The following is a 25744-nucleotide window of genomic DNA, read 5'->3' on the forward strand; positions in this document are numbered from 1 at the left end:
AACTTTTCCTTCACGGCCCTAAACCTCCATAAGTAATTTGCTTACAAGTTATTAAATATACACGTGACTCATTCCTGAGAGGTCACATGATCCATTGCCAGGAATTTGCCACCCCCTTCTATCTGGTAAATTCCTATTCAGTTTTTAAGTCCCAGCTCAGATATCAAGTCTCTGTAGACTTTTCTAACACTCCCACACCCCAGATAGGATTAATTGCTTCCTCATCTGTGCTTCTAAAGCACTTTACTCATGTTCTGTCCTCAAACTTATCTAATTGTATTATAGGTGTCTAAGGAGGCACAAGCTAATGCAATCAGTGAGTGCTCCTGAACTTGAGGCTTGTGGGAGGATTAAATGGATAATATATGTACAGTTAATATTTCCTTTCTTCATCTCTTTCCTAGTAACATTAATAACAAACTATATTACAATTTACAAAGTGTAATAGTATTACAAAGTATAATAGTATACCACACATTCATTTGATCTGGAAAAATAAACCTGTGAGATAAGAAGGGTACTTGTTCTGTTTTATAGCTGGAGGAAGTGAAGTACAGAAGAGTTAAAAAGTGATAATGCAGCTGGTTCAGTAGTATGGCTGCAACTCAAAATTGCTCCATTGGTATTTGCTTAGATGGAGTGAAGTTTTCTGGTCATAAAACCTGTGATGTTTCTATGATACCACATTGCTTCTTGCATGCGTTAGTATTGTTTTTAAATTGCAGGTAGCACTCATTATTGAATAATAAATTCAACGACATAGGGACAACCAATATGGTGGAGAGGAGAGAATAGAAAAGTTGAGTACATTACATGTAGTATGGATAAGCAGGTTGTGTGCTACTTGGTTGTAAAATGTATTTTTCACTGTGGGTCTGAATGAAAAAATATGGAAGTCCCATGCTAGCACAGTGCCAAGTTCTAAATGAACATTTATTAAATGGAATTACAGTATTTTCATTTTGTATTCATTTTTGTTTTTCCAAACTGTCTCCTCCGTTTGTAGCTCCTGGATCATATCATTTTTATTTTTCCAATTCCTAGTAGAGCCCGTGTTAGGAATTTGACACACTTAATTAAATGTGCATCACATGAAAACCTGGAATGAATGCATCAATGAATGAAGACATCATATAGCTCACTACATATAGCTGCAAATGATTGCTCTTCTAACTCCTTCCGCAGTCCTTCCTGTTCAACAGCAAGATCTGACACTGGTCAGTTGGTAGTTTCCAAAAGGTTCATTTCCCTACCCTAGGGGGTACAGTGAGGCCAGGAATAATGTGCATTCAAGAAGAACCACTTGCTCTTAGTCAACATGGTATCCTGAACAGTTTCATGAAAGGGCTGCGGCAAAAAAAACAAAAACAAAAAACAAAAAAAAACCCCCTACCCCCGCCAACTATTGACCTTAGTCAAAATGGCTGCCTCCGGCGTCTCTAAAAGCTTGCGCATGCCCAGTCCTGCCCCCGCCCCCGTGACCCTGGTGCGTGCGATGCAGCGTAGAGGGACAGCGAGGGAGGAATAAATTTCTCTGTGATTGGTTGGTGCAGGATTTCAAACCCGAGCTGGAGGCGCGGAGCTGCTCTGCCGTTGGGTGAGGCGCGGAGGGAAGTGGAAACTGCTCAGGTGGGGCCAGGCAGACCCGGCGCAGGGGGCGCCCGGGGCTCCGAGAAGAAGTGCGTTTGGTGCTAGGTTTGTGGTAGGAGGGGGAGCGTGCGAGATGGTGAGCCGAGGCCACCGCGGGGGTCGAGGGGAAGGCCGACACCGGCAGCCTCTCCGCCCGGCCGTCGCCGGGCCAGGGCCGGGGCCGGGAGCAGCCTGATGGGAGGTGGCAGGATTGGGGGGCTTTCTTGGCGCTGTGTTTTGTGGAAAGCCGGCAGCGTCTTTTTGAGGTGGGGGCCTAAATAGGGCAGGATGCACCCCAAAGAAGTGGGTTTCACCTGAATACAGTTTGGGAGCGGGTGCTGTAATACCCCCATCATTTTTAGAGGAACAAAGTTTTTTCGATGGGAAGAGCCCCAGTGCTTGAAAGGTCGGCGGCTTGAAGTGGAGCCTCTGCCTTGTGGGCTGTGTTCGTCTATGTAGGCTGGCCTAGGCAATGACATCTTGCCCTTCCCATTCTAATTCTTAGCCTCAGTAGATAACTTTGGCGTACATTCTTCTTCACAGCATTTCATTCGTAGGCGGAGGGTGTGTAGAGGAACGTGGTGTGGGTAAGAAGATAAGGTCTCCACCTTTTTAAAGAAATGACATTATCTTTAATGTGTGGGGTGAGCTTTTCGGCTTTTCAGTTGTTGAGTGTTTAGAGAAGGCGCTTTTCCTGTAGCTTGATTGCTCAACAGGTGTTAAAGTGCAAAATGTAAGTACAAGACAATCTTACTTAGCTCTAAAGGAACTTGCAGTTCATTTGGGGTGATAGAACTTATAAAAAGATAACTGGTGAATCTAGTAGACCTTTACGCTGTTGAGAGCACTGTACACTCATACAGCCTGTTTAGAAAATATTTTGGCAGTATTTATCAAGAGCCATTAGAGGTTTTTACCCTCTGATATGGTAATCCCAGCCTTGGAAATCTTATCTAAGAAACAGGGCCACCAGCAGAAAAACACTATCCGCAGTGATGTTCATTCATTCGATGAATATTGATTATTTGCCAAGTGTCAGGCACTGTTATGGGCACCAGGGGGCTCAGCAGTGAACAAAACAGACAAAATCTCTGCTTTCTTGAAACTAACTATTGGGGAGTTAGACAATAATATATGTACCTATGTTAGCTGGAGCTAAGTACTTAGGAGCAAAGTAAGGCAGTGAAATGTTGGGGAAAGGCTGCAATTTAAAATAGGATGGTTAGGAAGGACCTCACTGAGAATAAATACCTGAAGGAGGTGAGGGAATGACCATGCAAGAGATTCCAGGGGGATATAACTGAAAAACTAGAAAGTACCTAAATGTCCGAAGATTAAAAATAGTTGTTAATCAACTTTTTGTAACTTAAATGAAAACATGATAGAAAAAGGCAAAATACAAAATTATACATAATCTGTGATTGCAGTTCTATGAAATGTGAGTGCATAATGGGCAAAGATTAGGTAAGAAAGTGCATGTAATTGTTTAGGGTGGTAAGGTTTTAGTTTCACTATTAAAAAACTTTAGTGTTTTGCTTTTTTTTTTTTTAACAAAATTAGCAATATGGAGCAGTATTTTATACCTGCAAATGAGTGTTGTGGACAATAGAGATAATTTCGGACTGAAATGGATAGGGAATGCTTTAGTAAATTGGTAAGACTTTTACTAGACTTTGAAGAATGGAAACACTTCAGAATGGGAAGAATTCACTGAAGGGGGAAAAATAAAGGACAACAGTATTTTGAACTGGTAGTAATTTTCAGAAAAATAATAACTGTTTCTTATTTAAATCTTCATTCATGTTGGACTGAGGACAGTCTGTTTACTCTTTCTGCAATTGATTTGCTCATAAGAAAATTTGGTTTCAAGATATTCCTTCTGCCTGCCAGTTTCATAGAGCCTTTTGATATGGTGAAGCAGAAGCTGGATATTTGGGAAAAAGAATTGCTCTGAAATGCTTTCATGTGAAGGAATCTTGTAACACTGAGACTGTCTTGGGGAATGATTTTCCTTGGCAGCAGAAAACTTATATTGTTAATTTCTTGGGACTTTCCAGATTTAGTAATGTTTGTGAAATTGTTTTTTATTAAAACTCTTCCTGAAAAACTCAGACAACCTTCCATCACTTTGTCTTACAATATTTAACACCCGTGATGCATCTAAAACCTGATGTATAGGTCACTTGATGTTTGTAGGGGGAGGAAGAAGAGGATAGAGACTTCCCCAGGATACTCTGCAGTTAAGATCTGTAATAGTCGGTTATTCTGAAGGACGATCTCTATGTCTCGTGGCTGGGTGATTGAAATTAAATTGGGAACTCAAAGCAATCACGTCAAGCTGAGACTCTTTCCTGGTGATGTGAAATTGCTCCCTTAGGGATACTCACAGATTGGGAATCTGTAACATAGTGACTTCTCCACCTCGGGCTTTCTCATCAATAACAGCTGAGATTCTCTAGCACCTTTTCGTTTAAAGTGCTCCACAAACTGATTTTCTTGCTACACACAGGGATCATTTCAGCTTTTTCAAAAGGCATCTCCTCTGTAGTGAAAAGTGACAGCTGTTTTACAGCTGCAGAGCAGTGTACTGCAATATGACTTTGTTTCTGTTTCCTGTTACATTAATGTATCTGCTAGCTGTGGAGCTAAATAATAAAGGGGGTGAAATAAGGAAGTCTTCATATGGGGGAAAATGTGACCCAGCAGAAAAATTAAGACCATTCTCAGTGGACATTGAATAGGATGAGTAAATTTTAGGTTTTTGAGTTATAATTTGGCTGAGATCAGAGTTAGTACTGATGCAGAAAGATATTTTGTCATACTATAAATAATTCCTGAGTCACTTCTATTGAATATTAATAAAAATCCACAGCCCCCTGTCATATAAAGAGAAGAGAATTATATTTTTCTAGTACTGTTTTTGGATTACCTTAAGTAAACATATTTTATAACTCTTCTGAGATGCTGTAAGCCTCACTTAGAACCACTTGTTTAAGAGCCTAGACCTGGTCAAATTTTGTTGTCTCCTCCATTGTTGTTCGTCTGGGTTCCAGCCATGGTTTGGTAATCTCTGCTCTAGGGTGTAAGAAACAGCTCTCAGACCAAAATAAACACAAAAATTTCATACCCAGTATAATAATACCCTATAATTTAATAGTATGGTTCATTTATACATGATGAAACTTTTACCTACTTTAATTGATGGTATTGTGAGTTACATAGGGCAAGTTGTTATTATTCCAGTTTATAGATGAGTCAGAATTTACGTGACTTAACCAAGGTCTGAATAGAAAAACTAAAACTTTATCCAGGGCTTCTGTCCTCCAACACCCCCTTTTTAAGACTTTTTCTTTTTGTTTTCATCATTATTATACATCCATCAGGTAGAATGGACATTGTATTGACAATAAAATCATGGGTGGGTAGGTATGTCTGTGTGTGTTCTTTGATATAATTATCAGATACTTATTTTTAAATTGTGTGTGTAATACCGTAGTGCTAAATGTAAGGCTTCTCTCAAATTTGCAGTCTACCTGGGGCATAGGGGAGAAACGTGATAAAGATAATTGGAGTGCAAGATGTATGTGTCTGAGTGCCAGCTGAGCAAAGCAGTAGGGGAAAGGTCAGTTGAAGTTAGTGATGGCAACCTGCAAGTGATGAGGGGATGGGTATGCTATGCATAAGAGAAGAATCCACAGGTTTGTGATTATACTTGTATACAAGGTAGTAACTTACGGTAATTCTGAGGTTTGAAGCTGAATGACTGAGAGAATGATAAAAATAAAGAAAATAAAAATTGGGAGTCAGTAGGGTAGGGGGTAGAGGTAGATCAGTGGGTAGGGTAGTTGATATATATGAGGGGGTTGGATAGAGCAATGTCTCAAAATCAAGCCCAACACCCAGGCATCCCAAGCAAATTGAAGGGCTACAGGGTTGGAGTTCAGAGGAGACAAGGACGGGAGAGATAAGTGGGTGAGTTGTTTGTAGAGATGTAATGACTAAAGTGGGATAAGTTCTTCGAGAGGTTGGAGGATTGAACTTTAGGGAATAGCTGGTGTTGAGAGGGAAGTATAGAGAAAAATCTGTAATCAAACTATTTGTAAAACTCTAAATCTGGAGACTATAATGATCTGACAGGTATGGGTCACCTCTTTAAAATAGAGTACTGGGAGTTGAGTTAAATAGCTGTCTCCTAGGTACCAGGCATCATGTTAGGAGAACAGTGTAGATTGAGGTAGTTGTATGAGATAACAGATACTGTGGTGAGGAGATGTCCCCAGGTAGGTTCTCTGTGTCCTTAGTCTTTTTAGAAATGAGGTTGTATTTTCAAGAGAATACCACCCCCAACCCTGCAACCCTCACCCCATGGGGTGGTATGCAGAGAGAACATGGGAAAAAAGAATAATGGACTAGAGGAATTTGAGAAGATGTGAGGATTTTTTTAAGGGGACAAGGATCAGGTTGTTGTATTGTCATTTAAGACATAAAATCCCTCTGAAAAAAATGTTTTTAAAATCACCAGTTTTTAATAATGTAGTTGTGCTATGAAATCTTTTCAGCATTCTTGGACTAGGCCAAAAAAATTTCAGACTAAAGTTTTCCTATGTACGGAGCTGTCTTATATATATATAGTCAGATATACAGATGAGTGCTGATATGATAGACATCAATACCCCATATTAAAATTGATCAGGATCTTCCATTTTTACTGAGACCCAAAGGATATTATCATTTGAATAATCTACTGAGTTCCCTGCCCCTGCCCTGTAGCATTTGGATATATTTGCCTATTTTGTCATATTGTTAAATCCACGGGCATCTCCATGACTTCCAGATCTCTTCCTACCAGTTTTAATGCTATTCTTTTAGTTCTGTTCTTAGTTTAGAGAAAGATCTTTGTAATAAATTTGTTAGTCTGGTTGCTTAGCAGTTTGCTGTGATTATGTAGCGTGGAACAGACACATTGCCATTTCAAAATCTTGGTTTCCGGCCCTGAATCAGGTATATATTTCATCCATTCTTGGAATTGAAAGCTTTTTTGCTGTTAGAGCAATCATCATACAAGCCAAATGAATAATTCTGTAGCATTTAATAGAAAAATATCTTTATGTTTATATATTCCTTTGTCCTTTGTGGGGTTTTTCTTTCTTTTCTTTCTTGCCCTCATAGCTTATGGCACAATCTCCTAAAATTGTAAAATCACTAAACCTTCATAAAAGAGTTCTTAAAATTTTATTTAGATGCATGAAATAAGGAACTGGACTAGAATGTTGAAGGAGCGAGTAGGAGAAACATAAGAATTCTTTAATGGTATTTCTGATGACATTCAATTTTCAAATGAAATTTTATTTTTAAATTTCATTTCCTTGATAATTTTCATACCATACAGTTGACGTCTTCCTTTCTTGACTGTTAGATGAAGATCTTATTTCCTCAGTGTGTTGCCAGTTAAAGTCTGTTTGGAACAGAACTGCCTGTAATGACATCATTTTTAATGTAATATCAGCAGGTCTTTGGGGGGAAATAGGAAGCCTGAGATTCACTATACAGGACCCAGTAGCAAATGATTTTTCCTTTGCCCTTCTAACTGTGAAGGTGGTATATTGTCTCCTTGATGCCAGAATGTGGTACAACATAATCCTTTGCCTACTTAGTATAAATTTATTAGGCATAGTCCCTGCATGCAGTCCAGCAGAGAGCCCTGCATTACAGAAATAATTCTTGTGCTGCTGAGCTGGCGATTTCCCCACTTAATCACTTGTGTGACGTCATCTGTGCGGTTGGTAGGAAATGTGCTGACCCTGTCCTGCGTTTTAAAAGGCAGTTGCCAACAGGGTACTAGCTAAAAGATGAAATTAAAAAGAAACGTTTTAAGTTATGTTGAAGGTCTTCAAAGTCCAGAAGGATTAAAGTGGCAAAAGTGTATTGATCAATAGGCTTGACTAACAACCACATTTTGTAATTGGTCACCAACTAATCAACTGACATGGTTGTCCCTAATTGCTTTCCTCTCAGCTCCAGAGTGACTGTAGAATGAAGGAAAAGGAGTAGGCAGAAAGGGGGGTTATATTCAGAATTCTGAAATGCTTTTCTAATTTCCAAATGAATGTTAAACATTCCAACTCTGTTTTTATAATAAAGATTACACAAAACATCAATTGTTGGCTTAAGATTCTTATAATGGTAGCTACAAATGGAAGAGTCCAGATGTTAGCTGCTGATGGCTGTATTGAATTGCTACTGAATCTTTTATCTGAGAGAAGGCAGGACCCTTAATGTATATTTGATTTCTTGGCAGAAAGATGGATACTACGATGCTGAATTTGCGGAATCTGTTTGAGCAGCTTGTACGCCGGGTGGAGATTCTCAGTGAAGGAAATGAACTCCGTAAGTCATTTTGAGCTGGCCTATGTGAAGAGAAAAAAAACTGACTTCACTTTTGCATTTTATTTAAATCTGGAGTGTGATCTTATCTTAAAAGTTGTTTTTTATTTGCATCCCCTGAAGAGAAAGTGATGGACACTTATCCACAGTCAAGGCTTAATGGGCACTCATTCTAAATGGTCACTTTTTTTCTGTAGTTACTCTTAAATGGTTTTTACCCAGACTTTTTCATTATCAAGGTTCTCTTTCCCTTGAGTAGTTGGCCTTAGTTCAGTTTCATTTTTGTATCACTAACTGGGCAAAAGCTACTGAATTTCCAAAGATGTTGCTTTCTTCTTTAGTGGCTGTCTGCATTTTTATTCTGTGCTTTCCCTGTGTTCTGTAACTTTTTCAGTTGAAGAGGAGAAAAATGTGTAATTTATTTTTGAAGGAGGGACTGTTCATCTGTTTTTACCTACTTTATGTATTTGATGCTTAGTAATGAAGGGCTGAAATTGGGTAGAGAACTGGGGAAAAAAGGAGGTGATGATACAATAGTTGTCTAGGACGTAAATTCTTGAGAAAGGAAGGTGGGGCTGATAGCACTGATATCAGCCGTCCCTGGAATTTATTCTTTACCAGCTTTTCTTTGTGTTGCCATCCTCTCCTATATCAGATATCAGATTTTCATTAATACCTAATTTAGTAAGTGTTGCTCTTAAGTCAGCCTCATTGGCATAAAAGTAATTAGGAACTATGTTTTAAACTTTAAGAAAATATGCACAGTACTTGGTATGGTGTCTTGCTTATGTCATTCACTATTTTCTTTAATTTAATGTTTTTAATAGCTTACCCACTTGCAGGCCTTTCAAAACAATATTCTGTTGTCTCTCTCTAGTAGCTGTTGCGTGACCCTGTCATCTGGGACCAGCTCAGTAACCATAATGGCATACTAATTAGGCTTCTTTTTGAGGTCACATCATCTCAGAAGATGGATTACTTTGGAGTCTAGTGGGAAAGAGTATTGAATAAGAGAGCTTAAAATTCAGGTTCATTTAGCAAATATCTAGTGAGAACCTATCAGTTTGTTGCACATTCAGAGAACAGGGAAAGAGATGATTAAATGGGTTCAAGGAGAAAAGTAGGGTTTGAGTTGAGCCTTAGATGTAAGGTAGGATCCCAACAGGCATTGCTGAAAGAGGGCATTTAGGGTGAAAGAACAACCTGAGTAGAGGCAAGAGGGTGGGGACTTGAGAATAGGACTAAGGGGGAGTGGCATGTGCAGAGCTTGCATTTGGAAGGTTACCCTGGCAGAGGTGGAGGCTGGGAGACTGAGTGGGGCATGGTTGCCATAGCTCAGGGGGGAGGCACTAGGGGTCCTAACTAAAATGGTGGTTGTGAAGATGAAAATACCGGGAAATGGGTGGAAGAGAGAGTGGTGATAAGATCTCCGGGAAGGAGGCACCTGATAGGCTGTGGGGGCAGGAAGAGGCTTCTAGCTGTTACTTCTGTGTCTGTTTCTCCATCTGTATAATAGGACTCTAAGTGTCTTCTTTGTGGGAGTGCTGTGAGGATTTGGGGATAAAACAAGATACTAGTTATGAAAATACTTTGGAAGTGATTATGCCAAAAAAACCCCAAGATTTTAATTTTTACAGGTACCCTGATTTTATAAGCAAATTTCTGTCTTCCCATTGGTTTCTGTTATAAAATAGAGGTGTGTTTTGCCTCCCTCTTCAAGTCTCTATCTTGGAACGTTGGCTTTTGAGGAATTAAAGTGGCTCAGTATTTTCCAGACTCTAGAATCTCCTTTCTGCAACCACCCCAGTGTCTGTCCTTTTCTTTGGTCTTGGGAATTCCTCCTATGCCTGAGTATCCTGACTCCTTACTCGTGCCTTTCATCATCATAACTTCATTCCTTTTTCTCTTTTTTGTATAGTTTATTTTTAAGCTAAGTCCGAGTACTGAAAGATCAGAGTGAAGGTCAATATTCAAATAAAATGACTTTAATAGCTTAGGTATTTTATCTTTGTTTTCCATCTACATGGTTTTTATCTTCTGTTTTTATTTATCATGAACTGCCTGAACTTTTTTGACGTTGGTTGTATAAATTAGGAATGAATGTAACTTAATATTTCAGGTGACTGTTGTACACCAACACCGTAATAGGCTTGTGCTCTGCTATGTACAGTAGGTGATACCAAAGTGTGTCTAATAATGGTGCCTTCAAGATTATGGTATTTAAATTTGAGACAGGATTCTTTCTCATGAAACCAAAAGATATTACAAATGTCAAAATATGTACTTAGCAGAAGTATAGACAAATTTAATGTGGAGCAAATAGGTTAGGAAAGGATCCATAGAGCAGATGAGACCAGAAAATGGTACATAAAGAAGAGTAGGTAGGGCATGCCATTGGAGTACATAGCTTGATCACAAGCGAAAAGGCAGAAATGAGCATGGGGGTCTTCTGGGAGTAGGGACGAACTGGTTTAGGCAGAAAGAAGGCTTGCATAGTGGTGGGAGGTAAGTTTGATTAGACTTGAAAGCTGGGCTTAGATGCCTGGAGTTTAATTTGATCTGAACAGCAATTCTTCATTTGTTCAATGAATATTTAAGGGCCTGTTATGTGCTAGGCAGAGTACAAAGCACTGGAGATAAAAGAGCAAAAGAGACAGGGTTCTTGCCCTTAAGAAACTTAGAGGATAGTGGGGAAGACAAAGGGAAGAGCCTGTGCAAAGGTCCCAGGGGGAGTGAACTGAGAAAACAAGATTTCTGGAACTGCTTTAATCTGTTTGCTGCACTATGGACCAAATCCTCTATTATTTTTTTTTTAATGATTCAAAGATTATCAATTTGTTTTAAGGACATTTCCCTTCTCCTTTCTCTATCTTGATGTATTTTATAAGTTAATATACACATAATTTTTTAAAGGGAATAATCTGATTTTAATAAATTTTTTGAATGTGTACTTAATGACAGGGACTAGTACCAAGTCAAATTGTGAGTCACAAACTGACCAAAAAATGCCATGTTTATTGATCTCCAGTATCAAGGTTTTTCCTGTCTGTAGTCTAAAGTGACTTTTTGACACATCCTAGCAAACTTACTTCATAACAGAATTGTACATAACAGTAATATCTTAGGTATAGAAATGTTCTGGGTTTGGTCTACCATAAACTAAGCTGAACTAGTAATTTAATAATTTGTGCTTTTAAAATAGGAACTCCTTCCTTGAAATGAGCTGATACTTTATTTGCTTTGAATTCCATTGTCCAAACAGTTAGATCTATAATATATGCCAATTAATAATGAAAAAGCATTAAAGCCCAAATTTAATAAGACTTCTTAAGGAATGTTCTAAGAACAAACAAACCAGCAAAATTAGGTCAAATGGAAATCTTTTCATTCTCAAACTGTTTTTGAATTCAGTAATTGGAGTGTGTATACAGCACTATATTTAGAAACATTTAATTGACCACAATGAGGAGCTAGAAAGTTTTTAGACTGTGTAGTTGAAAAGTGTTTCTTATTCTTTATTTTTTGAAACTGAAGTATTACATACATCAGAAAAGTATACACATTATAAGTGTACTACTTGATGAATTGCCAGAGTAAACATGGCTAAGAACCAGATTTTGTTTTTCAGTTTTTTAATTGTGAATCCATAATAGTTAAATTTGCAGGAGGACACATTATTTTCTTTTTCTTTAAATAAAGGGGAAAAAAAGCTTAGTAATGTCTTTCAAACTGCTAACTAAACCAGCTTATTATTTAAAACCATTTGAATTGCAATAATACCTTCTGTTTTTTTGGATCCTTGATATTTACATTGTCTAAGATAACTAGGTCATAATATCTTGATTGGCTGAAACCTGTTGTTTGCTAAAAACTGGTTTCCTTATGTGTAAGACATGGTTTCTCTATATCAAATTGGTATCCTAATCTGTAAATTTGAAATTTAATCAAATTACTAAAGCTGCTTGGAAAGGGCATTGTTTCTATGCTCTTAGGTTCAATTCAGATAGGAAAAGTGATCTTACGGATCTACCAGCTTTCTCTGAATTTGGCCTACTTTTCCACTGTAAACTGGGTTAGTTTGACCAGCAGCACATGTACACCTGGAAACTTCGTCCATGATACTGTTGGGAGAGTGATGCTTAGAGATAGATTGAGGTTACGTAGAAAATAGTAATGCATTATAGAAGAACCGTCTTTTCCAATAACAGGTGGTAAGAATGAATGCCACCAGGGTTATCATGCCTTGGAAGTGATGCCCTCTTTGCAGACATTTGAAGAGTTCACATTACATTATAAGTGTGTCCCCCCAAACTAGTACAATTTTCTCTTCCTGTGTCTTTCCAACTGGAATGTTTACATACCCTTCAGGGCAGTGTTAAACAGCAAAAGCAAATTGGCTCTTTACTTTCAAATCAATATTTGTATAGTTACATAACTGAATGGAATTGCAGGCCTAGACATTTATAATATTAATCTACATCTACTGGAGCATATTACAGCAGTTACATTTGAGTTTGCTGTTTGACATCTCTCTGGCATAGCAATGCATGACTGTAAAGGAGGCTGTTTTTGTTTTATAGCTGTAACTGTCCTGGTGCGTGACAGCTGCCCCACAGGTATTCCCCTTTGATTGCCGTCTGTTCAGGACCTTTCAGTTTTGGTATTACATCTGGAGCCAGCCAGGTGACTAATGAGTTACTGTATTCCACAGTCGATGTCACTGGCTAAGCCAAAGTAAGTGGCCTATTGGAAAAGGAATTGCTCCCCACAAAGCTCATCTAGGGTGGTGAACATATATCCAGGATCTGTTCCTGGTTATTTTCAGGTGGATTTGCCCATGTTTAGCTGGTCCCTTAATTATGTATTTGGAGGAAAACTAACAGGAGGATTCATTTTTTAGTGCCTTTATACTCTGTTTGGTGCTTGCATTTATTAAAGTTCCACCCTTTCCTTAGAGTTCATCCAGTTAGCAAAGGACTTTGAGGATTTCCGAAAAAGGTGGCAGAGAACAGACCACGAGCTGGGGAAATACAAGGATCTCTTGATGAAAGCAGAAACTGAGCGTAGTGCTCTGGATGTTAAGCTGAAGCATGCCCGCAATCAAGTGGATGTAGAGATCAAACGGAGACAGCGAGCTGAGGCTGACTGCGAAAAGCTGGTGTGTATTGTTTTCTGTGCTAGAATCATGCCAGCGGGGCAGGTGGAAGCTTCATCTGATAATGTCCGCACTTGCCAGATATACCCAGTTTCTTCCACACTAAAGAACAAAAAGCAACCTGTCCATTGTCTGTTATTGGAGCTGAAATTGCAGTGTAGGAATCCTGTTATTTAAAATTTTTCTCCTTTAGACTTGAAACTATCAGCAGATTTCAAATGAGAATTTAGAGAATTAAAATTATCAGGAAAGTCAGGCAAATCCAAGTATACTTGATCTGTCACAAGATACAGTCTAATCTGCCATGCTACCCAGAATATCCTCATCCTTACATCAATAGCTAGTACTTTGTCATTGATACAGGCAGACAGCTCTAAGTATTTCCTTCATCACTGCTCCTAATTCAGGGTAAAGGGGCTAGATGTATTGAACCAGTTGAGCAATGTGACAAAGAACCTATCATTTTGATGTACCAGGGTGGGTCATGGTACAAAGGAAAGCCTTTACTAGGAGGCACTCATCTATCTTGGTATAGTGTTAGATGCCTCAGTAAGCTCAAATTGTCTGGTTCCAGTGTGTCACAGCTTTGTGTATCCATTTTAATACATTTTGCTTCACCATTTAGAAAGGTGGGGGCTGCTTTGATCCATAGAAGCCAATAATTGTTCCAATAAAATGACACTAAAGTGTTTTTGCTACATAGAGTCTATTTTGGGATTCTCATTTTGCAATACTCTCCTCTTGGCTTAACAGTTTGTAAGCAGTCTTGTAGCAGAAAGCCCACTATTCTAGAAGGAGTTCATTTTACCAGTCAGAAATCACAGACACAATCTGGGCCTGACGTGAATTAATATGCTGTTGGTGTAGCAGCCTTTCTGAAGGCTCATTTGCATAATGCTGTATTTTAATGTATTCTGGTCTGCCCAGCCCATAAATTTGAGGTGAAGCTTTCTCTCCTGGTTAGTTAGGATGTTTTACTCTGCTTTGGTCTGTAGGAAAGACAGATTCAGCTGATACGAGAGATGCTCATGTGTGACACATCTGGCAGCATTCAACTAAGTGAGGAGCAAAAATCAGCTCTGGCTTTTCTCAACAGAGGCCAACCACCCAGCAGCAATGCTGGAAACAAAAGGTGGGGGAACTGCATCTGTTGTTATCGGACCACAGGCAGCACAGCTGTCAGAAGTTCCTGTTATCTGAACTCTTAAATATACTGCTGCTGGAATGGGTGCTGAATAAAGCAGAAAGCAACTTTGAAGGAAGGGCGGGTGGGAAATAAAGGCACAGGTCCTCCCTTTTTCTTTTGTTTTGTTTTGTCTTTTTTATCTTTCCTTAGGATGTTGTTTCACCATGGGTAAAATTTTGATGTTGGCGCTAAATTGCACATCAGTTACTAATCCTGCACACTGCTGAGAAACCTAAGAGTGAAAGTGGCAGTTCAGCAGTGCTCTCAGTGTTTACTCTCTAGAGAGCTCTTGTGGCTCCTCTGGTTTAGAAAAGCCTTCTGTGAGCCAAGGCCAGATGATAATTTTGGTTCCACAGCATCACTGTTTAAAATAGTCTCAACCTGGCTTTGAATTGAACACCTCCAATATAATACATAGAGGAAGGTCAGCACTCTTACAACTATTTATTTTGTTGCCTGGTTGTTTTATGGGGAATCTTTATAACTAAGAAGATGTATGGGCTTAATTTCTTAAAAAGCTAATGCTGGGTAATACTCTCTTTGTAGAAAGCAACCACAATTGGGATCAAATTAAACTTCCCTCTACTGCCTTGTGAATTTTTAGTAGCCTGTAATACAAACTAGCCTGTAATACAAAGTCAGCAGGAAAGAGCATCCATACCCCTGACTGTAACTTCCAACTACTGGTTTAAGGCTTTTGCTGCAAAAGCAGCTGTGCTGCACGTGTACATGTGTGTGCATGTACATGCACGTACACACATGCTTGCACATATTCTCCCATGAAAAACATAAAAAGTAACCTAGCATAGCTGGGGTTTGAACTTGCAGTTGTCTTCGTAGGGAAGGGTTGCTGGGAAATTGCTTATGTTACCTGACCAATGTGTTTTGTTCTGGGTGTTGACGGATTTTACTTTCCACAGTCTTCTGTGTCTAACACTGTGTTGTTTTACTCATATAGACTGTCAACTATTGATGAATCTGGTTCCATTTTATCAGATATCAGCTTTGACAAGACTGATGAATCTCTGGTAATGAACATTTGATCTCTGATAAGTACTTATTTTTCCTATGCATGTTCCCTCAGGAATCTCTGTCATCTCTTCTGGAATTCCTTTAGTATTATTTTATTAATTGATGTTTTTAAAATGATAAATTAACAGACTGGCTTATGTATTTGTTTAGTTTCTGGAAGTGAGAGTATAGACTTCAGAATTTGGCCTGATGTTAAATTTATTTAATGGATCTGTGAGCTGTGTGTACTAATTGGTTATATCTTGGCTTATTAAAGCCTCAGCTAGCAATAAAAAATTTAGCCAGGCTCTATCCAGGCAAGGTTTATTTGCTGCTCCTAGGGGAGAATAGACTTGTGCCTTATTTCTGAATTAGTTTGGTTCTTGAGTAGAACTTAGTCATACTTCACAATTAGAAGGAAACCAGTGCCCTAGATCTCCAGCCAGAAGACTGATGAATGTTTCTAGGTACTATGAATGCTTTGATCAGCAACGGTTAACGTGTCTAAATTCTTTGTTACCCTGCTTTTGCAGGGAAGCACCCTTCTCTTGTGTTTCTGCATAAAAGGACATCTCCTGATATCTCAGTCTTTGATGTTCAGGAGATTGGTAGTTTATTGATTTTTGTTATCTTTTCTGTTTTACTGGCTAAAAGCTAGCAAACAGTGAAATCAGGAGATTATTGGTGGTTGGTCTTCTGATGATAGCAAAATAAGTGACAACTACCCATTACATAGGCTAAGAGTTTTCTGTCCAAACTAAGTGTTTAGGGAGATAATTGCCATTTTATAGATGTGAATATTAGGTAATCACATTTTTAAAATAAGGAATGATATAGAATAGGTTGGGATATATAATAAAACTAGAACATATTATTAGCTGATTTTGGAGCTAAATCTGTGATACGGTATCTGTTGTAACTAAAACTGAATCAAACAACCAGTAGCTACATTACTTGACCATGAATTAGAGAGGCTAAAATTTTTTAACTAAGCTACTATTGCTCTGTACAACTCTTTCTGGATTTTGTGTTTTCGGGGATTATCAGGAGTAAGGAAGTCACAGGTGGCTACAAAAATGAATACAAATGATGTAAAGTGAAGTAAAACTAGACCACAGTATAAGACAAATAATTCTTCAGTGGTGAATGTCTTTTTTTAGGGCCCAAGGAAGAGGGATGATTGAGAGACAAACCTAAACTAGAACTTTTAAAGTGGCTATATTGTATAGAACATCTGAGGAGTCGATAGCAATCCCTTAAGAGCAAGAATCACATCGAACACGATCAGTGTGGTGCCAAACATTCTGTAAAATCTAAAACTAATTACAAAAATAATCAAAAATAAAGAACCAGGCACTGGAAATAATCACAACAGCAGTTGATTCTTTAACCTTTTCTTGCCTCTGTGGTATTGATTCCTGATTCTATTATAATAGCTTCAATTTTGGAAAGAAAGCATGTCAACTTACTGTAGTTCTATAGCTACAACACTTAAGACCCTCTCTTCCCCCTCTTCCTGCATGTAAGTTAGGTAGTCTGGCTCACAAAGCCTTTAAAGTTCTCTGTCAATTTATTTGCACAGGGTTTAGGGGAGGCCTAACCACAGAAATAAACTAATACAGTGTCATTGTCAACAGGATTGGGATTCTTCTTTGGTAAAGACTTTCAAACTGAAGAAGAGAGAAAAGAGGGTATGTATTGGTTTGTTTAGTCTTTTTTACAAAGTAACAAAAATTTTCTCCAGAAATTTTGCCATGATGCTGCAATTCTGACATGTCTCTCTAGCCTTTGTTAACCACATACTACATATGATACTGATGTTCTTTGAAGTAGTAACTCTGGACAGAATCCTGTCCTATTTCACTGTCTGGGCTGCCCTCGGTTCATTGAGTGGAAGGGATGTACGTAAGTATGTTTTCAGTTGTCATAAGAATGCAGGACTTTAACACAATTTTCAAATGAAATGTGTATATAATGGGATATACATAGATCTATTGTATGTACTTGTTTAGGGTACTTAATATGTTTCCAAAGACTTCATGTCCTGAGATGGGATTACAGTCCTACTTTTTCTGGTGCTGTCATCTAAATTTTTTCAAAGCTTGCTCATTTCTTCTAGGGCACTGAGGGCATTTTGTGTTGGTATAACTTCAGCTTTATAGGAAACAGGCAATGAGAGAGAGGACATTGTTATTTACTTTAGCTCTGGTACCTAGGACTTGTATCCAAGTTGTCTAGTGGAATCATTTTATCTTCTGTGCTTCAGATCTTCTATTTGGCACTAAAATTATTGGTCTCTGCCCCATCTCTAGCGTTCTAGTAGCCGACAGTTTGTTGACGGTCCCCCTGGACCTATAAAGAAGAATCGTTCCATTGGTTCCACAGTAGAGCAGGTAAGAATGGTCAGGCCAAGAGCATTGTGTCTTGAACACATCAGAAATTAGGGGCCCCAAGCATTAAAAACCCTGAGTCAACCTTGCATAATGATAACCCTTTTACTTTGATAGAGCTGTTTGGTGAGAGTTTTTCTATGTAATAGGATCCTTAGCATCCATTTGAATGAAATTACTCTGATTAAGTAAACAGCTGTTAGCTTATGTTTGATTCTTAGTTGCTTGTATATATGCCCCCATGACCTATATTTCTGTTCTGAATTATGAGATTTCAACTTAAGAGTGTTTTGAACTGGAGCCTTCAATCCTGACAGACCAGGGACTTTTTCAGCCACTTCAAAGCACCCTGTAGCAGAAGGGAAATTAGATTCAAATGCTTGTCCTTCCCTCATGATTACATGTGTTTCAGGGGAATGAATCCATAGTTGCAAAAACTACAGTGACTGTTCCCAACGATGGCGGGCCCATCGAAGCCATGTCCACCATTGAGACAGTGCCATACTGGACCAGAAGCCGGAGGAAGACAGGTCTGCTGCATTTGTGGCTAAATTGCCTATGTTAAACAACTGGTAAAATCTGGGGAGAATTGGTTCCTTAGACCCTTGCTGAGGCTGGGATTGGATGTTTTGGGTAGTTTTCTTCCTGCTGCTTACTTGGGCTGGAGCACTTGTCATGCTCTACTTTTGGCTGGCTGGCTAGCCTGGCCAATGCCCTGCCGTATACATACTTGTAATTCTTGAAAAGGTTTTTTTGCACAGCCATTATATTCACTTCTCATAATGGTTACACGTTACTGTTTATCTATCAAATATACCAAAATTGGGGTCAATTGAGGAGGAACAAAATACTTAAAACACAAAGCTGAAAGTTGGTTGTTTTCTAGGTGCTTTACAACCCTGGAACAGTGACTCCACCTTGAGCAGCAAGCAGCTGGAGCCAAGAAGTGAAACAGACAATCCCAGCACTCCACAGAGTAACGGAGGGATGCGCCTGCATGACTTTGTCTCTAAGACGGTATGTAAACCTGCGATTGCTCCTTCTTTGGGGCGCATTTAATATTTTAAGTGTGAAAGTTATATATACCAGATACACATTTAAGTATCTTATGTTATAAAGTTAAATGTTGAATTTTCTTTATCTTTCCAATCCCACTCTCTAGCGGTAACTACTGGTTACAGTTGTTTATCTTTACATTCTATGAGAGTGAATTAAAAGAAAGCAGTTTTCAGAAGCAGTTGTTTGTGCTTTCTAGTGATACATATTAACATTTTATGCTTAAATATAGCACGTTTTAACTTCATCGCATTTGATTTCTTCATAAAAACCCAAGCAAATTGACTGAGGCTCAGGAGTCAACTGGCGTGTTTGAGCCACATGAAAATAAGTGGCAGAGTTAACATGGTGTTCTGACTCCTTGTCCACAAGTTCTTTCCATTACTGAGCCCTGCTCCCCTCAGGTGGATGACCACACCCAAGTTACTTAACCTCTTTCTGCTGCTGTTTCCTTATCTTAAAATGAAGAAAAAAAAAAGAATCCTATTTGTAGGATTATTTTGAGAACTACACAAGTAAATATTCATAAATTAGAAAGTTGTTTGGCACGTACTTAATCCGTGTTAGTTGATGTTGACGACGCTCTTCTAATTCAGTCCACTCTGTGTCATCCTCAGGTTATTAAACCCGAATCTTGTGTTCCATGTGGAAAGCGGATAAAATTTGGCAAGCTGTCTCTGAAGTGTCGAGACTGTCGTGTGGTCTCTCATCCAGAGTGTCGGGACCGCTGCCCCCTTCCCTGCATTCCTACCCTGATAGGAACACCTGTCAAGATCGGAGAGGTATGACCTGTGGGAGCCAGCAGTGTATTAGGCTTCTTTAGCTTTTTCCAAAGCTTAACATCAGGTTTTGTTCCAAAATTAATGATGCCAAGTACATTTCCTTCCATGAAGAATGAATAGAAATTATAAAATATTAACTTGCAACAGAGTCCTGTTTGGGTTTCTCTGTTTAGTAAACATTCCAAACCAAACTCTCTCCTTTCTTTTCCCTCCCCTCCTTCTCTTCTCCTTTCTCTCTCCCTTCCCTCTTTCCTCCTACCCCTCCTTCTCTTCTGTTCCTTTCCTTTTCTTCCTTTCTTTCCCCTCCCCATCCTATCTTATTGGGAAATTTCAAACATATGGCAGTAGAGAGATTAGGATAACTAATCCTTGGTTCCTATCACTCAACTTCCATGAATACTGATTCATGTCCAATCTTGATTTATTAATACTGGGGTCTCTTCCTCCCAGCCCTGTACAGTGAATGTTTTGAAGCAAGTCCCACTCATCAAATAATTTGATCTGTGAACATTCTTTCTCTTAAGTTAGAGATAGTCCATTACTAGGCTATTAAGATTAGATTGCTCATTTCTAAAAATTTAGTCAATCCATTAAGAAATTTATTGTACGAGCAACATAGCAAGAATCAAAACAAAATGACTATGCTGCTACCCAACCCCCAGCAAATCAAATGTTACTTTTCTTTAAAAGAGTTCTTATCCATGCAGGCAATTTTTTACAAATTTTCTGTACTCTAATATAGAACCATGGGATTCTTCCCTACAGGTAGGTTTGTGTCACCTGTGAGTTGTGTTAAATAATTTTTCTTACTAAGAATTAAGTGTAATTAATATTTAAATGTAAAAAAGATTTTCTTCTTTAGAGCAATACAAGTCATTATTGCTCGCTCTCTGATGCCCTTGAGTAGAAGAGAAGCAGAGGCGGAGTTGTAGCTAGTGGTCTTATTTACTTGTTCTTGCAAGAATATGTGACCATAAATCAGTCCTGGTGTGGAGGGGGGAAAGTAATTGAGAGTCTCTGTTCTAATATATGCTTGGGGAATAAGAATTTGAAAATAGACATGATGTCCCAGCGTGAGTATTTGTCTGGAGATGGTTCTTCCCACTGGTCTTCCTCTGCTTATCTAAGTGGTAGAAATAATAATTTAAAATTCTCCCTTTTCAGGGAATGCTGGCAGATTATGTGTCCCAGACTTCCCCAATGATCCCCTCCATTGTTGTCCACTGTGTAAATGAGATTGAGCAGAGAGGGCTGACTGAGGTAAGAGTCAACCTGGGGGAGGGTGAATTTGTTATGTGTTAATAATTAGGAGGTTCTTAACTGAAAGTGTCATCTTGATAACAGACAGGCCTGTATCGGATCTCAGGCTGTGACCGGACAGTAAAAGAGCTAAAAGAGAAATTCCTCAGAGTGAAATCTGTGCCCCTCCTCAGCAAAGTGGATGACATCCATGCTGTCTGTAGCCTCCTGAAAGACTTCCTTCGAAACCTCAAAGAACCCCTTCTGACCTTCCGGCTAAACAAAACCTTTATGGAAGCAGCAGGTAAGGGCTGATCTCAGTGGCTGACTTGAGGCCGGCAGGGCAGGAACTCTTGACTGTCTGTGTGCTGTTTACAGTACGGTGCCTGAAATGGTGGGTGCTCAAGTACTTTGATGGATGACTAGCTGTAGCCGTGTTCCCCACGCCTGCCTGTCCTCTGACCAGCAGGACACCAACAGGCTTTTTGTTGTTGCTTCCTGTTGTTTTTGATCAAGTTTCAGGTTGTCCTTTTGAACTTGGAGCCATCTTTGATTCGTTTTCCTCACACCCCATACTTAATCCACTGGCAAATCTGGTCAGCAGAGGTCTAGTAAAATGTGCCTTAAATTGGAAATTTGTCACTCCTTCTACGAATACTCTTGACATCTCTCATCCGACAGTGATTAGAACCCACTGGTTTTCCTGTTTCTGCTCTTGCCCTATAGAGAATGTTTCTTGCACAGTAGCTAACATGGTCCTTTTTAAACTTCAATTCGGTGATGCCCCTTCTGTTCTCAACATTCACCAGGGAGTTCCTGTCACTCGGGATAAAACCTGTAGCCCTTCACATGGCCCAAAGATCCTACAAGATTTGGCTCATCACTGACTGGAATGATATTTGCAGGATTTGCTCCTTTATTTCTTTCAGGGGTTTTTTTTCCTTTTTTTTTTTTTTTTTTTTTTTAATATCTTAACCCTCAGAACTCCTTTCCTAATGACATTTTCTAAAATAACATCCCCCATTACTTTCTAGTTTCTTGCCTGCCTCATTTTATTATATCTATCACTACCTAAGAGATACTTGCTTTTTTGATTAACTCTCCCAAAAAATGTACGTTCCATGAGGCAAGGTCTTTGTTCAATTCCGCTTTATCCTGAGCGTATAGAACACTACCTGGTACATAGTAGGCCCTTAAACATGTTTTATAAATGAACACCTTCTTGATAATTGTATTCACTGCAGTTGTATGTCTGCCTTCCTAGCAACATGGCTTTCTAGCTGCTTTCTCTAACTGCAAGAGCTGGTTTCTTAAAGGCTCTGATTTCTAATATTGAACTGTTGGCCAGTATCCTGCTTCATAATGAAACTAGAGTCTGATGTAGTCATGAACCTAAATCAGAAGTTTCAGAAGCTTATTGTATAGATGAGACTTTGTAGTCAATATCTTGGAAGCCCACCGTGAAGGAGAAGAAGTCTAGGCCTCTTGGTGCTTTCTTTTCATGTACAGAAATCGCAGATGAGGACAACAGCATAGCTGCCATGTACCAGGCTGTTGGTGAACTGCCCCAGGCCAACAGAGACACATTAGCTTTCCTCATGATTCATCTGCAGAGGTGGGTACAGCAGAAACTTGTTTCTGGGAGTTAGGGAATTTTCCAAGTGGAAGATGCGTGTTGCACGTTAGGGAGGGAATGTGAGGGATGAATTATTTTCTGAAAGATCGTGCATGTTGGTCTTCATTGAAGTGGAGGAACAAGTCTTCTAATCGAATGCTCTTTTGCTTAGAGTGGCTCAGAGCCCAAGCACCAAAATGGACATTGCCAATCTGGCTAAAGTCTTTGGTCCTACAATAGTTGCCCATGCTGTGCCCAATCCAGATCCAATGATAATGTTACAAGACATCAGACGTCAGCCCAAGGTAGGCAGAGGTGTGTGTGTGTGTGTGTGTGCATTTATATATATATATATGAATTTGTCTAACATGAGAATGATGAGGAGTGGGCCCTGAGCCTTTGGAAGTTTGCTAACACGTCTCGTGGCTGGTAGGTAGTGGAACGCCTGCTCTCACTGCCCCTGGAATACTGGAGTCAGTTCATGATGGTGGAACAAGAGAACATTGACCCCATGCATGTCATTGAAAACTCAAATGCCTTTTCTACGCCACAGACACCAGATATTAAAGGTAAGCCCTAGGTTATGCTTAAAGGGCCTGACTCCCTCTCTAGTTTGGGTTATGTGCCCTCTCCTGCCTTGCTAGAGCTATTTGAGATTCATATTCTTCAGTACATATTAAACTCCTTTGGAGAACTCTTAAAGGAAAATTTGTATGGTTCTACCATTCTAATATCTTTTTCTACTTTTCCACATTCTCTTTCTTTACCCATAAGGATATTTTTAAAATATAATTTGTTCTTATTTCACTTAGCTTATTGTGAGAACTTTTTCTGTTACTATGTGATCTTATTTATCATTTTTATGGTCAGAAAATGTAATTTACTTAAATGTTCTATTAAGTATTTATTTTTTTGCTTTTATTGAAGTATCGTATGCAATCTTATGTTGGTTTCAAATGTACAACACAGTGGTTCAACAGTTACCCATATTATTAAATCCTTATCCCCTCTAGTGCGGTTACTATTATCAACATAGAAAGATGTTACAGAATCACTGAAATGTTCTATTAAGTCTTAATGTTATTTTCAGTTTTTCGTAATTATAAATAATGCTGCCATCAACATTATGTATGTAATATCTTTCTTTCCTCTAATGATGAATTCCCAGGATGGGAATTTATATAAATTAAATCAAAGGGCTTGAACACTTTTGTTTCTTGATGTATTACACCAAAAAGCTTTCACCAATTGGTATTGCCACCAAAAATGTATGAGCTGGTTTCATTCAGTGGCATTAAAGACCTATTCTTTCATTATTGAAAGTTACTTTTTAAGGGAGCATATTGTTTTTTTCTAGTGTAGGTGTAAATCAAATAGATGTTAGATTTGTGAAGTTTGGGGTTTGTGAATGGCCTAAATCAAGAAGTGAATGTCAACTGTTGATTGAGCAGTTGCCTGCATAATTCAAAAGAAATACTGGTGTGTTACAAAATGATGACAAAAATGATCTCTGGGACTTTGCAAGGTCTCTAACGTTAACTTTTTAAATGCTTCATAGTGTGTTCAGCTAAAACCAGCCACCTACAGGGTGCTTTTATCCCCTCTCCTTTAAAAATATGTCTTAACTTTTACTGAAGTGAGTTTACTGGGCCCTGTGACCACTCCTGAGCATCAGCTTCTCAAGACTCCTTCATCTAGCTCCCTGTCGCAGAGAGTCCGCTCCACCCTCACCAAGAACACTCCCAGGTATGTGGAACTGGCTTGCTTAGAAATGAAAAAATGACTGCTTCCTTCAACTTCTTTCCCATCACACTGAAGCGTATTGAAAAAAAAATTTAATTAGATCTTAGATAGTGGCTAGACTTGAAAAGGAAACCTGGAGCCATAAGGACCCCCTTTTTTGAAAAGGGCCTAAAGGAATTTACTGTTTCCCCTCTCTCATCTCAGGCTTCAAAGGGTAGCTTACAGAGGAGCTGTTGGGGGTTTCCAACTTCTGGTTGATTTTATCAAGTAATGTTAGAGTTGTTTATTTACCATTTTTTATAGAGTACTGTTCCAATTTGTTCTCTGTTTTAGATTTGGGAGCAAGAGCAAGTCTGCCACAAACCTAGGACGACAAGGCAACTTTTTTGCCTCTCCAATGCTCAAGTGAAGTCACGTCTCCAGTTACTTCCTGGCATTTACTGACGGCAAGGAAGGGCACCTGTACTCTCTGTTCGGCAGCCTCCTGTACTCATTACTACTTTTAGCATTCTCCAGGCTTTTAATCAAGTTTAATTGTGCATGGGGGTTTTATTAAAACTATATATATCTCTCTCTGCTTCTCAAGTAACATAATATCAACACCTTGTGCTGTCATTGGTGGGAGCTTTTAGATGGGAGATCTTTACAGGGGTGGAAGGGATAATACAGAATTCATCATGATTTTTTTGGGGGCTGGGGTGGGCATCCCTTTGGCTTAAAGCCAAATGCTATTCATGAAATGACCTTTCTCTGGTGTTATTTAGAACAGATATCCATGAGACAATGGCAGAAGCCTTACCTCTTTGGTAAGACTGACTTATCTCAGTGGGACGGGGGAGGGCAGGTAAAGAAAGTTTGGACAGAGGGTTTTGAACAGCTCCTTCTGAGAACTTGGAGGCACCCTTCCCCCATTATGAACTGAGTTATGACCTGCAGCCTTCCTAAAAATGGGATGGGGTGAAGACGAAACTAGTAATGGGAATATACTTAGCTTTAATTTGGATTGATTAGGTTTAATAGTATTAAGTGGCATGACCTTGTCAAAGTGATATTACAACTTGTATTTATCTCTAACGGGCCTCTGGCTGGACTTCGGGTTTTGTTGGGGTCAAAGCCATTTTGTTCTTAAGCTGAACTCATTCTGATGCTGGGCTCCCCACCCCCTTGTCCATTGGAGCCCTACTTCTAAAGGTCAGTATGCTGCCTATTTGGCATCCCAACTAACAATTAAGAGTAAGTAGGCTCTAAGGGAAGATTGTCAATATTTTGTGTGGCAGAAAAGCCAGTCATTTTGTCTTTGCACTTTGGTTGCTGAAATCTTCCTATGGAACATAGCACATCTGGATAAATATGAGCTTTTTCTTCCATTAAAACTATTTCCAGTATTATAAAAATGTTTTCTTCAATAGAATGTTTCTCACCCATAGTGACCCTTGTCTATAAAACACATATTTGGAATAACATTTGGAAAAAAGTAAATAGTTTTTTCAAAATGAATGTGCAGTCGGCTTTCTTGTCCTAAAAGGTAATCTTCAACACTTTTCTTTGAAAATA

At 39.0% G+C, this 25744-nt stretch overlaps 1 protein-coding gene across 9 annotated transcripts; it reads left to right on the top strand.

The window, feature by feature from the left end:
- The first annotated feature begins 1083 nt into the window (after window positions 1-1083).
- Window positions 1084-24763, top strand: RACGAP1 (Rac GTPase activating protein 1). Of its 9 annotated transcripts, none has more exons than XM_073213545.1 (17): window positions 1084-1597; window positions 7928-8016; window positions 12969-13171; window positions 14164-14300; window positions 15313-15382; window positions 17003-17056; window positions 17678-17758; window positions 18168-18285; window positions 18642-18772; window positions 19429-19593; window positions 20758-20853; window positions 20938-21136; window positions 22342-22447; window positions 22620-22752; window positions 22881-23016; window positions 24085-24193; window positions 24524-24763. In XM_073213545.1, exons 2-17 carry the CDS (start codon window positions 7932-7934, stop codon window positions 24597-24599), a joined length of 1899 nt encoding a protein of 632 aa, XP_073069646.1. In that variant the 5' UTR covers window positions 1084-1597; window positions 7928-7931; the 3' UTR covers window positions 24600-24763. The 9 variants fall into 9 exon arrangements, with proteins under 9 accessions (XP_073069646.1, XP_073069652.1, XP_073069645.1 ...); XM_073213551.1 differs by having other exon boundaries at window positions 1494-1597; window positions 7932-8016; XM_073213544.1 differs by having other exon boundaries at window positions 1519-1629.
- Window positions 24764-25744: the final 981 nt, after the last annotated feature.

Source organism: Manis javanica, chromosome 10, assembly GCF_040802235.1.
Source record: "Manis javanica isolate MJ-LG chromosome 10, MJ_LKY, whole genome shotgun sequence".
In the NCBI taxonomy this organism is placed as follows: domain Eukaryota; kingdom Metazoa; phylum Chordata; class Mammalia; order Pholidota; family Manidae; genus Manis; species Manis javanica.